At 39.4% G+C, this 17592-nt stretch overlaps 1 protein-coding gene and 1 pseudogene across 3 annotated transcripts in view; one reads left to right on the top strand and one right to left on the bottom strand.

Moving 5' to 3' along the window:
* The window catches only part of TMEM87A (transmembrane protein 87A), a 48243-nt gene that overhangs the window by 12209 nt on the left and 18442 nt on the right, over positions 1-17592 (top strand). For all 3 annotated transcript variants that reach the window (XM_053928227.1, XM_053928226.1, XM_053928228.2), the window contains exons 7-10: positions 441-546; positions 5280-5341; positions 6336-6519; positions 7473-7572. In XM_053928227.1, coding sequence (XP_053784202.1) covers positions 441-546; positions 5280-5341; positions 6336-6519; positions 7473-7572 — 452 coding nt within the window. The remainder of the gene's footprint in view (positions 1-440; positions 547-5279; positions 5342-6335; positions 6520-7472; positions 7573-17592) is intronic.
* LOC112311084 (phosphatidylinositol N-acetylglucosaminyltransferase subunit A pseudogene) lies at positions 13408-15327 on the bottom strand (annotated as a pseudogene).

The following is a 17592-nucleotide window of genomic DNA, read 5'->3' as shown; positions in this document are numbered from 1 at the left end:
AAAGTCAGTAAAACATATTCTTGGGTGAGGATTTAAAAAAAATAAATGGGAGTTTTACAATATGTACTATGTAGTAACTTTTTAGAGCTTAACAATATAACATGGTCATCTTTCCAGTTCGGTAAATATTTATGGCATCATTATTTAAATGCCTGCATAATATTTTATTATATGAATACATTGCAATTTGTTAACAGATTCAATATCATTGAACATTTATGTTTCTTTATCTTGTCATTTTAAACAGCATTGCAGTAAATATATTTAGTTTTAGATCTTTATTTTCTGGTCTCAAGACAATTCCATGTTGGTAAACATTTTGCTTTTATAACTTAAAAGTAAAAATTCTTTGTAATTCTGAAACAAAATTTTCATACTGTATTATTAACTCATGTTCTTAATTCTGAAGACTTGAAGTTGTAATGCCTTTTTCTCTCTAGGCAATGCATGATCCATTGAAAACTTGGCAAGACGCACCATACATTTTTATTGTACATATTGGCATTTCATCCTCAAAGGAATCATCAAAAGAAAATCTTTTTACTAGTAAGTACATTTCATTTTTTTATATTTGTATTACATAGTTGTGACATGCATAGTGGGTCATGTGTAATTGCTTTAATGGAGGGAATAATGAAGAATGTTCTGAAGTAGAAAAATTGAGGGAGAGAAATAAACATTTTTTCTGTACCCAAGATGTACCAGATAGCCTTAGGTAGTTCACATATGCTTTCTTCTCATATATTATAGATACTAGATTTCATTTTCTTTCATCTGATCCTCCAGCTTTTTACATTTTTAATTAGTATCATGTTCTTGGTATTCTGAAATAGACTTGTCAAAAGTTAGTTACAAAGTCAAAACCTGGCAATTTTAAAATAATTTTACTATTAATGGACTTTGGTAATTTTTTAATGTCTCAATATGTTTTTTTTAATTTTTAAAAAAATAAAAATAAAAAAATTACTAAGTGTATTTTGTGTGTGTGTGTGTGTGTGTGTTAAGAATGAATACTCAGTTTTATTACATGCTTTGATTGTGTTGCTTAAAATGATCATAAAGATTTCCTCGGGGAGAACCAAGTTGGCGGCGTAGGTAGACACACTGCGCCTCCTCGCACAACCAGAACTGACAGAAAATCGAACGGCAAGGAAGTCCGACATTAAGGAAATAAAAAATAAACATTCATCCAGACCAGTAGGAGGGGCGGAGACAGGCTGGGGCAGAGAGGGCTTGCGTGGCCGTGGCGGGACCCAGACTGGCGGAGTGTGGGACGAACGGGGCAGGCAGAGCGGCGGGTAGCACCCCAGGGCCCCACATTCGCACACAGATAAACCGGACAAATGGTGGGGAGTGAAGCAGACAGCGCAGCCCAGGGCTCCAGCTTGGGGAAATAAAGCCTCAAACCTCTGATTGAAAATGCCCGTGGGGGTTGGGGCAGCAGCAGGAGAGACTTCCAGCCTCCTGGAGAGACCCACAGGGGCCTGGGGCATGCACAAGCCCACCCACTCGGGAACCAGCACCAGAGGGGCCCAATTAGATTGTGGGTAGCAGAGGGAGTGACTAAAATCCTATGGAGAGTGGAGCGGGCACCATTGCTCCCTCTCGGCCCCTCCCCCACGTACAGCATCACAGCACAGCGACCAGCGTTACCCCCTCCCGGTGAACACCTAAGGGTCCGCCCCTTACAGTAACAGACCAAAAACAAAAGTGGCCCAAATGACAGAACACTTCAAAGCTCCAGAAAAAATACAACTAAGCGAGGAAGAGATAGCCAACCTATCGGATGCACAGTTCAAAACACTGGTTATCAAGATGCTCACAGAATTGGTTGAATCTGTTCGAAAACCAGATGAAAAAATGAAGGCTATGCTAAGAGAAACAAAGGAAAATGTACAGGGAACCAGTAGTGATGCGAAGGAAACTGGGACTCAAATCAATGGTGTGGACTAGAAGGAAGAAAGAAACATCCCACCAGAAAAGAATGAAGAAACAAGAATTCAGAAAAATGAGGAGAGGCTTAGGAACCTCTAAGACATCTGGAAACCGTCCAACATCCGAATTACAGGGGTGCCAGAAGGAGAAGAGGAAGAACAAAAATTTGAAAATTTATTTGAACAAATAATGAAGGAGAACTTCCCTCATCTGGCAAAGGAAATAGACTTCCAGGAGGTCCAGGAAGCTCAGACAGTCCCAAAGAAGCTGGACCCAAGGAGGAACACACCAAGGCATATCATAATTACATTAGCTAAGATGAAACAGAAGGAGAGAATCTTAGAAGCAGCAAGAGAAAAGGACACAGTTACCTACAAAGGACTTCCCATAAGACTGTCAGCTGATTTCTCCAGAGACACCTTACAGGCAAGAAGGGACTGGCAAGAAGTATTCCAAGTCATGAAAGGCAAGGACCTACATCCAAGATTGCTCTATCCAGCAAAGCTATCATTTACAATGGAAGGGCAGATAAAGTGCTTTTTAGATAAGGTCAAGTTAAAGGAGTTCATCATCACCAAGCCCTTATTCTATGAAATGTTAAAGGGACTTATCTAAGAAAAAGAAGATAAAAAATAGGAACAGTAAAAATGACAGCAAACTCACAGTTATTAACAACCACACCTAAAACCAAAACAAAAGAGAACTAAGCAAACAACTAGAACAGAAACAGAACCACAGAAATGGAGATCACATGGATGGTTATCAATAGGGGAGTGGGAGGGGGAGAGAGGGGGGAAAGGTACAGAGAATAAATAGCATAAATGATAGGTGGAAAATAGACAGGGGGAGGGTAAGAATAGTGTAGGAAATGTAGAAGCCAAAGAACTTACAAGTATGACCCATGGACATGAACTATGGGGGGAAGTGTGGGAGGGAGGGAGTGGGCAGGATGGAGTTGAGTGAAGGGACGGAAATGGGACAACTGTAATAGCATAATCAATAAATATATTTAGAAAAAAAAAAGATTTCCTCGGGGGAGGGAGGTGGGTTCCGCTGGGGTGGGGTGGGGTGGAGGGATGGGGAGAAAATGCAGAGAATAGTAATAGAATAACAATAAAAAAAATAATTCTCAATCATATTTTAGTATAAAAATAATCTTAAAAAAAAAGATTTCCTCAATCTGTTCATGTGATGCAATTATATGACTGGTTTTCTAATGATAAATGTTTCTTGAATTTCTGAGATGCCATCATTTGGTCTTGATACACACACACACACACACACACACAGTTTCCAGCTTATGTTCTTTTTGTTTTCTTTTTTCTTTTATCCATCTGTTGTTAGGAGCTAAGAAGGAACTTTAAAGCACAGACTGCATCATGTGAAAAATTTCTCTTTAAAACAGTTTTCTCAGTTTTCTTTCCTTGATTAAAACCTTTGAAGCCTCCCTACTGCCTATAAAATGTCCATAGTGTGCATCACGGCTTATAAAACTACAACTTGTCCCAGTTTACCTTTTGCCTGCCTTGTGTTAAAATGCTACGATATGTACTATGTGTAGTCTCAGACTGCATGTTCTTTAAATATACCATGCAATTTTGCACCTGTCTTTGTTATTTCTTCTGCCCAGTTGGCTTTTTACTTTGTCCTGGAAAATACAGGTCCATCCATCTGGGTCTGGCTGAGAGGGACAGTTCTCTGGGTACATGCTTTTCAAGTAACTTCCTCTTTCCCTCTAGATCACAGGTGGCACACACAGTCCAGCCCTCCACCTTGTTTGATCCGGTCGGCAACTTGTTTCTACCTGGTGGCAGCTTTGAGCTTTTGCTTAACTGTTAAGGAGTAGTAACATTTACACAGCCCTACAATTACATTTGGCCCTTTGAAGGCAGCTGCGAGGCTGATGTGGCCCCGGCTGAAAATGAGTTTGACACTCCTGCTGTAGATGGTGATCCACTAGGATGGCAGAAAACATCTTATACATCTGACCATCCCCTATTTTCCAAAGTGTGTGTATATAGTAAGTACTCAAGTTATATTTTAGCATAGAGTAGGGGTTAGCCAACTTTTTCTTAAGGGGTCAGATAGTAAATGTTTTCTCGCCTACAACTACCCAACTCTACCGTTGTCTGAATGCAGCCATGGACAATATGTGAGTGAATGTGACTGTTTTATTAAAACTTTGTATTTACAAGAAGTGGATGGCCACATTTGGTCCATGTGCTGTATTTTGTTGACTTCTGGCATAGAGTAAGCAAAGAATGTGGCCAGATATTCACTAATTATTTTATTTGTTCTTTTATTAAATTAAGAAGGTATAGATTTAGCCCTGACCACTATGGCTAAATGGTTGGGTGTGACCAGATGATATGACCAGATAGTTGGGTGTCATCCCACAAAATGAAAAGTCGCCAGGTTGATTTCCACTCAGGGCACATGCCTGGGTTGCAGGTTTGGTCCCCGGTCAGGATGCATGTGAGAGGCAACCGATCGATGTTGGTGATTGCTATTATGAGGTACTCCTTTTGTTCGTGAAAGTATTAGACCTGATTCATTTTTAATAATGGCATGTTCTTTCTGCCTGATAAAAATTAGTGGGAAATTCTTGTTGAATAGGCATTTATTAGTCTGTCTCTGGATATAGAAATCACTTCTCATATAAATCAGTTTTTATTAATCAGACAAAATTTATCCCAAAAGTTTTATTTATTATAATTTAAAAACAGTCATAGGTTTGCTTCACTAAGTCAAGTCTTTCAGCTTCTTGTCACTGTGAATTTGTTCTGCTTCCTTAAACTTTATTGTTATTGAGGACCTTCTAAAAATGATACATTCATGTAGCAAAGTCACATAAAATTGAAGTAGGTAAAAAAAAAAGTAGGAAAATAGAGCTAAGGAGAGAGAGAAGACAGGGAGTCAAAGGGAAGGGTGAAGCCCTGTACTTTTCAAAGTCCAGGATGTGTTGTAAGGAAAATTGCATATGAAGTGTGTTTAGAATTTAGAGCATATGGGGAAGTTGCAGTTGGGCAGCTCACAGAAGGCTTTGTGGAGAAAATACATTCAATCTAGTCTTTAAAGAGTGTGAGGATGGAAACAGAGGGCTTTTCCACTTAAGATACTGACTGGAGCAGTGGCGTGGAGACCTGGGTGGGGCACTGTGTGGACCGTGAAAACACTTGGTGAATTTCAATGTGCTCTACAAATGCAGCATTCACTGGGATTGAAATGGTTAAAAGTAAATGATCCAATGGAATGTTCAGTTATTTTATCAAGCAAATATCAGATAATGTTTTTGTTTAATTCCTGCATCCTTTACATTAATTCTGAGGACTGTGTTTTGGCAGTGACTGTGGAAGTGAAAGGTCCCTATGAATACCTCACCCTTGAAGAATACCCACTGATGATTGTAAGTGAACTTACATTTTTTTTTTTTATTGTTATTCAATTACAGTTGTATGCCTTTTCTCCCCATCCCTCCACCCCACCCCAGGTGAACCCACCTCCCTCCCCCCTCTCCACCCTCCCCCTTGGTTTTGTCCATGTGTCCTTTATAGTAGTTCCTGTAATCCCCTCTACCCACTGTCCCCGCCCCCACCCTGAACTTACATTTTTTAACCTCATTATTAAATGAGTTTAGCTTGAAAGAGTATCCGTGTTTTGTGGCAATACTCTTTTTTTAAAGAACTGTTCCTGAACAGTTCACAAAATACTGCTTGTACTTTGCACTTAACTTTTTACTAGACTGTGACCTTGGGAGTGTCAGTGAGCCCCTTGGAGCCTCGTTTTCTCGTCTGTAACAGGAAGAGTTGGTGACTTGTGGAGTTGTAGAGATGAAAGGCGCCTCAAGGACCGTTTCACAGCTCACATTCTCTTAAGGCTCCAAAGCAGGGTGCTTCTTACAACTCTGTAGTTTCTGATCCCATTCAAAGTGACTAAGAGATGAGGTTTCATCCTTTTTAGTGTGTGTGTATATGTCTATGAGCATATCCTTAGTGTATTTTCAGATTTTCTTTGTTCATATTTTTGTTCTTCCTTTCCATTTTACAGTTTTCCCACTTTGTCGTGTTTCATTGCCATCAGATATATCTAAACCTGGCCCTGCCTTTTTTTTCCTTTAGTGTTCTCTTCAGTTACATAATTCTACACCGTGAGCTGCAAAAGCTCATTTAGTACAGATGAGGGAGCGCTTGACGACAAACCGTTAGGTAGTCTCCCTCTCCGCAAGAGGAGACAACTTTTTGTGTGTATTAGTATCAAAATCCAAAGAAGTAAAGTAATTACTTTGTAAGTAGAAAGTATATGTGGTTTTTTTTTTTAATAGCTTGTTAAGAGTTTGTGTTGATTCTAAATGGCTCTTGGCCTTAATCCTCCTTTTTCTCTCTGACCCACTGCCATGACAGTTTTTCATGGTGATGTGTATTGTGTATGTCCTGTTTGGTGTTCTATGGCTGGCATGGTCTGCCTGCTACTGGAGGGATCTCCTGAGAATTCAGTTTTGGATTGGTGCTGTCATCTTCCTGGGAATGCTTGAGAAGGCTGTCTTCTATGCAGAATTTCAGAACATCCGATACAAGGGAGAATCTGGTATGTAACTGAAAAATGCGAGTTTGTGAATGATTGGCAGATGAGACGTGACAATTTTCCTAAGATCAGCAATCATTAAATAGGTTTAAGTTTTTAATTACTTAATTATTAGAATAGCGCTTATTGTAACTTTTGTTTTTAATCTTACAACTTGGGGGTTCAGTAATTTAAGAGCAATTTTACTGAAATGTATTCATAAAAGTAGTGCCATTTTGGGAAAGACTATTACCATTATTGAATCTCATTGCCATTGATTTTTAAGGCACCATTATTACATACATCTAAGAAAGAAAGCAAATACTGCCAATTTGCTTTTAAGATACCATTGATAATAAGACACTTTGATTTTAAAGATGTTAAAATGGGCATGGGGACGCCTTTAAGAATTGGCAAAATACAGTAATACCCGGAAAATAAGAGGGTAAAAGGCTGCTTACGGTTTAGGAATGTGAACAGATAATGACAAATTGTTTTGTAGTGAAGTTTTTTATGATAGCTTCAGTTCTTTCATCAGATCATTTAATTATTGATAATTACTGTTGCAAGGTATTCTAATTAAATCTTTCACTGGTTTTTGAAAGGGCTTGAAAATAGTAGATGTGAAAATGAATTGATAACTGTGTGTGTATGTGTGTGTTTTGTGCTTTTCTATGGATAGCTATATTTCAGTTTTTAAAAATGGGGACAATATTTTCTAGATGCTATAAACTGTCCAGGTAGGGTGAGGTGTTAGTGAAGTGGGGGAAGGAGAGGGAAGGTAAACTGAACACAGCAGTATTGCTATTCACATTAGTAAGATTATGTTATATCATCTTATATACTTGTAAAACTGAAAGAATTGAAGAAGTATATTTTTAGTAGGACTAATAGAGATCTACATTCTGGTTCTAGAATTGCACCTTTTCTCAGACGTAGATTTACAGCATCCCTTCCCCCTTTCTTCTTTCTCATAGTCCAAGGTGCCCTGATCCTTGCAGAGCTACTTTCAGCAGTTAAACGTTCACTGGCTCGAACCCTGGTCATCATAGTCAGTCTGGGATATGGCATAGTCAAGTAAGTATTCGCTTCGTATATGGAAGAGCAAGTTAAAAAAGACTAAGTTGAAACAGTATTGCAGCTTCCTAGTGTAGTAATTCTATAACAGTTGATATAAAAATTAGTTCTGAAATAAGAAAAGGTATCTGACATTTTGTAGATGTGTTAAAGTTTGAAAAATGTTAGGGTTTCATTTCACCACTGAGAATTCAAGGAACATCTGTAGGAAAACCTGCAATTGTGGCGAATGACATTGAAACACCAAACTTAATAGAGTAAATTTATAGGGACTTTATTTACTCTTCAAAGATATATTGCAAATCATATTTGTTAAATATATATTTTCTTTAATCTTTATTGTATTTTTTCCATTACCATTTAGTCCCTTATACCTCACTCCCCCCCAAACACCACACTGTAGTCCATGTGTCCCGCCTCCCCTTTGCTCAAACCCTCAAACCCTCCCCCGCCGACCTCCCCCCCCACCAGCTATTATCTGCTGTCCATCTGTCTATGAGTCTGCCTCTGTTTTGTTTGTTAGTTCAGTTTGTTCGTTAGAGCCCCACATGTAAGTGGAATCATACGGTATTTCTCTTTCTCTGACTGGTTTTTTTCACTTAGCATAATGTTCTCCAGGTCCATCCATGCTGTTGTAAAGGGTAAAATTTTCTTCTTTTTTATGGCTGAGTAATATTCCAGTGTGTACATGTCCTCATAGTTGTTTTATCTACTCATCTACTGATGGACACTTGGGCTGCCTCCATATCTTGGCAATTGTAAATAACGCTGCAGTGAACATAGGGTTCTGTGATCTTTCAAATTAATGGCTTGGGTTCCTTCAGATATATTCCCAGAAGTGGGGTTGATAGGTCAAAAGGCAGATCCATTGTTAATTTTTTGAGGTATCTCCATACTGCTTTCCACAGTGGCTGCACCAGTCTGCATTCCCACCAACAGTGCAAAAGGGTCTCCCTTTCTCCACATCCTTGCCAGCACTGTTTTTTGTGATTTATTGATGATAGCCACTCTGATAGGTGTGAGGTGATACTTATTGTGGTTTTAATTTGCATTTCTCTGATAATTAGTGATATTGAGCATCTTTTCATACATCTATTGGCCATTTGTATGTCCCCTTTGGAGAAGTGTCTATTCAGGTCCTTTGCTCACTTTTTAATTGGGTTGTTTGCTTTTTGGTGTTGTGTTCTGTAACTTCTTTATAAATTTTGAATATTAACTCCTAATCAGATGTAGTGGAAAATATGTTCTCCCATTCTGTGGGTTGTCTTTTTATTTTGTTGATGATTTCCTTTGCTGTGCAAAAACTTTTAGTTTGATATAGTCCCATTTGTTTATTTTTTCTTTTGTTTCCCTTGCTTGAGGAGATATATCTGATAATATTGCTACAAGCAATGTCCAAGATTTTGCTGACTATGTTTTCTTCCATTTTTATGGTTTGGGGTCTAACATTTAAGTCTTTGATCCATTTTGAATTTATTCTTGTGTGTGGTATAAGAAGGTGGTGGTTTCATTTTTCTGCACATATCTGTCCAATTTCCCCAACACCATTTACTGAATAAACTGTCTTCAGCCCATTGTATGTGCTTGCTTCCTCTGTCAAATATTGACTGTAAAATGGTGTGAGTTTATTTTGGGCTCTCTATTCTGTTTCATTGGTCTCTGTGTCTGTTTTTATGCCACTACCATGCTGTTTTGATTACTGTGGCCTTATGGTATAGTTTGATATTAGGAGGTAAGATTCTTCCAACTTTATTCTTTGTCAGGATCATTGTCGCTATGCAGGACCTTTTGTGGTTCTGTGTAAACTTTTGACATATTTGTTCTATTTCTATGAAATATGTCATTGAAATCTTTTTATTTTAAATTTTATTTATCTTTAGACAGAGGGGAGTGTATGGTTGCCTTTCGTAAAACACCTACTGGGGACCTGGGTTGCAGCCCAGGCATGTGCCCTCATCTGGGAATCAAACTGGTGACCCTTTGGTTCATAGACGGGTGCTCAATCCACTGAGCCACACCAGTCAGGGCAAAATACGGAATCTTGATAGGAATTCTGTTGAATCTGTAGATTGCTTTGGTTAATATGGACATTTTAATGATGTTAATTCTCCCTGTCCATGAACATGTTGTGTACTTCCACTTATTTGTATCTTCAATTTCTTTTTTTTTTTTGTCAAAATTTCATTGTAGTCTTTATTTTTATAGGACATGTAGCATGTTTTCATAAATCAGTTTTATATGTGCTACTTTGTAATGTCAAAAGAAATACAATACATTTTTCATAAATCCCTCATCACTGTAAGTTCAGTTTGAAATAAACAGTAAGTAGCAGGGTAGAACAATGTAGTCCCACATGCTGATGAGTGCAACACTGGTAGTTACAAGTAAAGTATCCGGGAAGCTTAAAAATTAAGATTTATGGAGAACCAGGGTGGCGGCGTAGGTAGACACACTGCGCCTCCTCGCACAACCAGAACTGACAGAAAATCGAACGGCAAGGAAGTCCGACACCAAGTAGATAAAAAAGAAACATTCATCCAGACCGGTAGGAGGGACGGAGACGGGCACCGGGGCGGAGAGGACTTGCGTGGCCGTGGCGGGACCGAGACTGGCGGAGTGTGGGACGAACAGGGCAGGCTGTCTGACCACTAGCAGACCCTGCAGTCCCACATTCGCGCACAGATAAACCGAGAGGGCCGGACTCAGAGTGGCAGAGAGCGGGGCAGGCAGAGCGGCGGGTAGCACCCCGATGCCCCACATTCGCACACAGATAAACCGGGACTAACGGTGGGGAGCGAAGCAGATCGCGCAGCCCAGGGCTCCAGCACGGGAAATAAAGCCTCAAACCTCTGATTGAAAACACCCGTGTTGGTTGGGACGGCAGCAGGAGAGACTCCCAGCCTCACAGGAGAGGTCATTGGAGAGACCCACAGGGGACTAGAGCGTGCACAAGCCCACCCACTCGGGAACCAGCACCAGAGGGGCCCAATTTGATTGTGGGTAGCGGAGGGAGTGACTGAAATCCGGTGGAGAGTGGAGTGGGCGCCTTTGCTCCCTCTCAGCCCCTCCCCCACGTACAGCGTCACAGCGCAGCAACCAGCGTTACTCCGCCCCGGTGAACACCTAAGGCTCTGCCCCTTTAAGTAACAGAAGCACCAAGACAAAAAAAAAAATGGCCCAAATGACAGAACACTTCAGAGCTCCAGAAAAAATACAACTAAGTGAGGAAGAGATAGCCAGCCTATCAGATGCACAGTTCAAAACACTGGTTATTAAGGCACTCACAGAATTGGTTGAATTTGGTCGAAAACTAGATGAAAAAAGGAAGGCTATGCTAAGAGAAACAAAGGAAAATGTACAGGGAACCAATAGTGATGTGAAGGAAACTGGGACTCAAATCAATGGTGTGGACTAGAAGGAAGAAAGAAACATCCAACCAGAAAAGAATGAAGAAACAAGAATTCAGAAAAATGAGGAGAGGCTTAGGAACCTCCAGGACAGCTTGAAATGTTCCAACATCCGAATTACAGGGGGTGCCAGAAGGAGAAGAGGAAGAACAAAAATTTGAAAATTTATTTGAACAAATAATGAAGGAGAACTTCCCTCATCTGGCAAAGGAAATAGACTTCCAGGAGGTCCAGGAAGCTCAGACAGTCCCAAAGAAGCTGGACCGAAGGAGGAACACACCAAGGCACATCATAATTACATTAGCCAAGATTACACAGAAGGAGAGAATCTTAGAAGCAGCAAGAGAAAAGGACACAGTTACCTACAAAGGACTTCCCATAAGACTGTCAGCTGATTTCTCCAAAGACACCTTACAGGCAAGAAGGGACTGGCAAGAAGTATTCCAAGTCATGAAAGGCAAGGACCTACATCCAAGATTGCTCTATCCAGCAAAGCTATCATTTACAATGGAAGGGCAGATAAAGTGCTTTTTAGATAAGGTCAAGTTAAAGGAGTTCATCATCACCAAGCCCTTATTCTATGAAATGTTAAAGGGACTTATCTAAGAAAAAGAAGATAAAAAATAGGAACAGTAAAAATGACAGCAAACTCACAGTTATTAACAACCACACCTAAAACCAAAACAAAAGAGAACTAAGCAAACAACTAGAACAGAAACAGAACCACAGAAATGGAGATCACATGGATGGTTATCAATAGGGGAGTGGGAGGGGGAGAGAGGGGGGAAAGGTACAGAGAATAAGTAGCATAAATGATAGGTGGAAAATAGACAGGGGGAGGGTAAGAATAGTGTAGGAAATGTAGAAGCCAAAGAACTTACAAGTATGACCCATGGACATGAACTATAGGGGGGAAATGTGGGAGGGGGGGAGTGGGCAGGATGGAGTTGAGTGAAGGGACGGAAATGGGACAACTGTAATAGCATAATCAATAAATATATCAAAAAAAAATAAGATTTACTAGAACAAGCAAATTTACTTCCATTTGTTAAATAATTTTAATTTGCAAATTACATATTTTATATGCAAGAAGAACTTTAAATCCCATATCCATCGAAAATAAATGACAATTTAATAACAATTTTGAATAAAAATGCCCCAAGCCAAAAATACAAGAAAAAAGAGTGTGCCTTTTAAAACTGCCAAATAAAGCCAAATGTCAGTTTCTCACTTTATCATGAATATTGGCACTGTTTATTCCTCATCTATATGTCAGTTTCTGTGCATAAAAATTCCAATAAGATTTAGTGATTTGGGTCAGTTCATTTTTCTTTAACTAAAGAACTCCTAACTTTTAGATTTTAAAAATTATACTCTTGCATTTGTGTTTTAGTATGAAAAACAAGTATTTCTTTACATCAGTGGCAACTGGTTAATAGGCATGTTAAGAGAGTTTTTAAAAAGTTTTGTAAATATTGTCATTAAATAAATCCTGTGCAGAATCACAGTACTGCCCGAATCTAAGTGTACCTACATGTTCCTCAGTCTTTTGATGTCAGTCTTTTATGGCAAAAACTTACTCGAAGGAGTTCACTAAGACATACTATCTAGATAATTTGGGGTTTTAAAACCCATGGCTCTGGGCAACAACAATTACAGTTAACACATCCGTCCACAGAGACTTACCTTCCTAAAATTTCCAGACCCAACTCACTGAATAAAACATTCTGGGCAAAGGCTTTTGTGCACACTGACAGTACTTACCAGACATCAGCGAGGCCACAAGTGAAGGGAAGTGATGTCTCTCAAAGGTACAGGGTAGTGGCTGAGTTTGAGATGGTGCACACTCATACATTCTGTGGGGAAAACAAAGGCATTTACAGAGAACTAAATTATGTACTGAAAGATGGGAGGGTTTCTCTCTACACTTATCAGTGATATTGATCCCTAGTAATTAAAAGGCAAAAAGTGTTTTCATAAACACAATCAAAAATGAAGGCTCTACCTAGCAGAACACACACAATGGGATCACAGAAGTACTGGGAGCATGTCAGCTGCCGTTTCCTGGCATTAAAAGCATGTGCATTTTTGGCATGATTTGACAATTTCACATCGACTGTGACTACAGTGAAGTGAGCCATTTCAGTGATGAACAGCAGATGCACTCTGGTCCATGGCAGGAAGTATCTAGGTCAATGTTGTATGCAATGTAGGTGCTTAAAGCGTGCTGGTAACTGACAGATCTTTTTACTCAAGAAACCTGCTGATTATACCTAACACTTACTGACTACACCCAATAAATGTTTAGGAACATAACTTGAACACCTAATAAAGGTACATGGACGTGACTTAAAATAGTTCGGAGTTATTGTACTTCCCTAAAGAAAACTTATAAACATCTGGTGAATATCTATTTAATGATAGAACATATAAAATTGGCCAAAAATAATTGCCCAGAAAACATATGACCCTTCAGCACCCAAAGCTCCTAAAATATGTGAAAACATTTGCTAGAGGGATTTCGGTAGTCTGAAAAATTTCATACCTGAGTGGCTTAAATAGGTTCTCTCCTAAATTTTAAATAAATGCAAGGAGTTTCTATACTCGGGAATTGTATAAGTTATCTTTCCTCAAAATAAAACATTGAATGATATAGAGGTAGCATAACTTATTAAATTAACTTTCGAAAAAGAATAAAGCAAGGTTATTTTTGATAAGTGTTAACAACTATTATAAGTGTTTAAAATCTTCCAATCCAGGCTTTCTTCTACCTAGTTTTAGACATCTCGTTACTCCTGCCCCATTTTCTACTATAAGGATATTGATGAGTCCAGGTACCCTTTGGCCCTGTGGCATCTGTTACGACATCAATGAAAGAATTTGGTGTCATCCATCTCAGGAAAAGTGAGAAAGAGAAAGTTAAATACAGCCAACAAAGCAAAAATGCAGCCTGTTACTGGGCCACAGTGAGACGAGCCTGTCCAGTCGTTTGTCTATGGGTAACACGGTTTTTCCTGCCACACAGTTCTACACTTGGTCACCTCTCTCCGCAACATTCCTCCAGCTGTAGAAGTCTTTACTATGTTACAGATTTTTTTTTTGGGAGCCAGCAATGCTCCAGACTTCAGTTGGGAAATAGCATTTTCCAATCCCTCACACAAAGGTTTTATAGAAGGCTCACCATAAAATAATGTTTTCTGGAAGTGCTTTAGGAATTCCACCAACCCTGGTACTACTACCTGTAAACCACAACTGGCTGCTTTCACAGTTGCCATGCAGTAAGGGAAGTATTAAGAAAAATATGTCCTTAAGCTAAGACATTTCTAATATCCTTGTGTTCTAAGGCTCCCAAGAGACGCACACTGTGATGTAGCTGGTATCTTTCCCATACTTCTTCCAGAATTATTCTCTCCAGTCCCTTTCACCCAGTTATAAAATTTAAATCTCAGTATTTCTGACAGAGTTCAGGCATCAGACCACCAAGCAAGTCAGTACTGAGCAGTGGCAGACTGTGAAAGAGGGTCGTGCCTGTAGATCGGTTGTACATAACTTTCAGGCAAGTAATAGACTTGGAGGCCTTTCGTGAAGTAACGGATGCTTTTTGATTTCCATTAGTATGGGTGACAGTTATGACCTTGTGTCCTCTTTCAGTCAGGCACTGAGAGAGCTGGTAAATGGGCTTTCCACGCTGCCCATATTTGAGTAGAAAAAGTCATACACCGTGCATATATTAGGGATCTGAGTTCAACATGTGAAAAGATTTCCAGGGCTAATATGGTCGAGCACAGCTGAGGGACTGGCCATGCCCACCTCTTCCTTGATAGGCCATGCTGGGACAGTTTAGGCATCAGTCCTTAGAGCAACTCAGTTAAGATCTTGTCATCTAGTACCAGCCAGTCCTGCGGCCTCCAGTGTCCAGACCTCCTGCGGCGGCCTCTTCAGTTTCTTTCTTCAGTGTCTTACAATTTTCTGTGTACAGGTCTTTTACATCCTTGATTAGGTTTATTCCTAGGTATTTATTCTTTTTGAAGCAGTTGTGAACAGGATTGCTTTCTTAATTTCCCTTTCTTTTAGTTTGTAATTGGCATATAAAAATGCAACTAATTTCTGCATATTAATTTTGTATCCTGCTGCTTTGCTGAATTCACTTATCACTTCTAGGAGTTTCCTGGTGGAATCTTTAGGTTCTGTATGCAGTGTCATGTCATTTGCAAATAAAGACAGTTTCACTTCTTCCTTTCCAATTTGGATGCCTTTTATCTCTTCTTGTCTGATGCTTTGACTAGAACTTCCAGTACTGTGTTGAAAAAGAGAGGTGAAAGGGGCATCCTTATCTTGTTCCCAAGCTTAAGGGGAATGCTTGTAGTTTTTGCCTGATGAGTATGATGCTGGCAGTGGGTTTGTCGTATATGGCCTGCATTATGTGTAGGCATGTTCGCTCTATTCCCACCTTGCTGAGACTTTTGATCATGAATGGGTGCTGATTTTCTCAAAAGCTTTTTCTTCATTTATTGATATCATCATGTGGTATTTAGCCTTCATTTTGTTTATGTAGGGAATCATATTTATTGATTTGTAAAGGTACCAACCTTGCATTCCTGGAATAAATCCCATTTGATCATGGTGTATGATCTTCTTATGCCTTGCTATATTCCATTTGCTAATATATATTTTTTGAAAATGAAGACTTGAAAATTTATTTCAGCCTTTTAAAAAACTTATTTTGTTTTCTTTTTAAAATATATTTTATTGATTATGCTATTATAGTCCCATTTTTCCCCCTTTATTTCCCTCCCCCCTGCACCCCACCTCCCACCCGCATTCCTCCCCCGCTTAATTCATGTCCATGGGTCGTACATATAAGTTCTTTAGTCTCTCCATTTCCTATACAATTCTTAAACTCCACCTGTCTATTTTGTACCTACCATTTATGCTTCTTATTCCCTCTACCTTCACTTCCACCCTCCCCCCACCCCCTCCCCACTGATAACCCTCCATGTGATCTCCATTTCTGTGATTCTGTTTCTCTTCTAGTTGTTTGCTCAGTTTGTTTTTGTTTTTGTTTTGTTTTAGGTTCATTTGTTGATAGTTGTGAGTTTGTTGTCATTTTACTGTTCATAGTGTTGATCTTTTTCTTAGATAAGTCCCTTTAACATTTCATATAGTAGGAGCTTGGTGATGATGAACTCCTTTAACTTTACCTTCTCTGGGAAGCACTTTATCTGCCCTTCCATTCTAAATGATAGCTTTGCTGGATAGAGCAATCTTGGATGGAGGTCTTTGCTTTTCGTGACTTGGAATGCTTTTTTCCAGCCCCTTCTTGGTTGCAAGATTTCTTTTGAGAAATCAGCTGATAGTCTTATGGGAACTCCTTTGTAAGTAACTGTCTCTTTTTCTCTTGCTGCTTTTAAGATTCTCTCCATATCTTTAATCTTGTGTGATGTAATTATGATGTGTCTTGGTGTGTGCTTCCTTGGGTCCAACTTCTTGGAGACTTTCTGAGTTTCCTGGACTTCCTGGGAGTCTATTTCCTTCATCAGATTGGGGAAGTTCTCCTTCATTATATTTTCAAATAAGTTTGAGCAGATGAAGCAGGCAGAAGGTACAGAGAGACTGCTAGGCAGGAGGTGGAGCCTGTAATTGTAAATAGGATGGTCAAGGAAGGCTTCACTTAGTGACATTTAAGCAAAGATCTCAAATTGTTAGAAAACTGTGTATATATCCAGGGGAAGAGATGCTAAGATGTGGTCAAATTTTACATATATTTTGATGAATTTTGCTGATGGATCAAATATGTGATGTGAAAGAGAAGAGGAATCAAGGATGATGCCAACTATTTTGGTGTGAGCAAATGGAAGGAAGCAATTGACATTTACTGAGTTAGGTAGAAGAAGTTGGAGTGGGAACAAGATTAGGCATCAGTTAGCTATCCAAATGAGGGTAACAAGGAAGAGAGATGAGGACAGAGATGAAAATTTGTCAGTCATCAGATATAAATGTTACTTAATGCCGTGAGACTGGTTATGATCACCAAGGATAAAGAAGAGGTTGAAGGACTGGACTGAGTCAAGCATTTCCTATTTAGAAGTCAGCGAGACGAAGTGGAATCAGAGTAGAGGACATTGAGGAGGATGACCAATGCTCTGGACGCACACATGAAGACTCTTTCAAGGAAAGAGTGATTAATCTTATCAAAGAGGATTGAGAATTGACCATTGGCTTTAACTACATGCAGGATATTAGTGACCTAAGCAAGAGTAGTTTTGATGAAGTGGTAGGACTTAGAGTGAGCTTGGTTGGAGTGAGTTCAAGTGAGAATAGCACAGGAATTGGAGCTAGCTGGTATAGACAGTTATTTCAGAGTTTCGTTTTAAGTGGGCTAAAGAAATGGGAAATTTTCAGTTTTAACATTTATTCATGTAAATGAGTTTTGCTGTAAATGGGGCGACAGGAATGGGAGAGTTACATTTTATTTCGATGCCTCTCGTATGCCAAGAGGTTTCCAAGTGTGGAGAAGAATCCGGGTGCCTGGGGAGCTTTCTAGTGTGTGACGCACTAATAAACAACCTGGGGGTCTCCTTAAAATACAGATTCGGATTCACTAGCAATTTAA

This window comes from Desmodus rotundus, chromosome 7, assembly GCF_022682495.2.
Source record: "Desmodus rotundus isolate HL8 chromosome 7, HLdesRot8A.1, whole genome shotgun sequence".
Lineage (NCBI taxonomy): Eukaryota > Metazoa > Chordata > Mammalia > Chiroptera > Phyllostomidae > Desmodus > Desmodus rotundus.
This window is presented reverse-complemented; position numbering and strand designations above follow the sequence as displayed.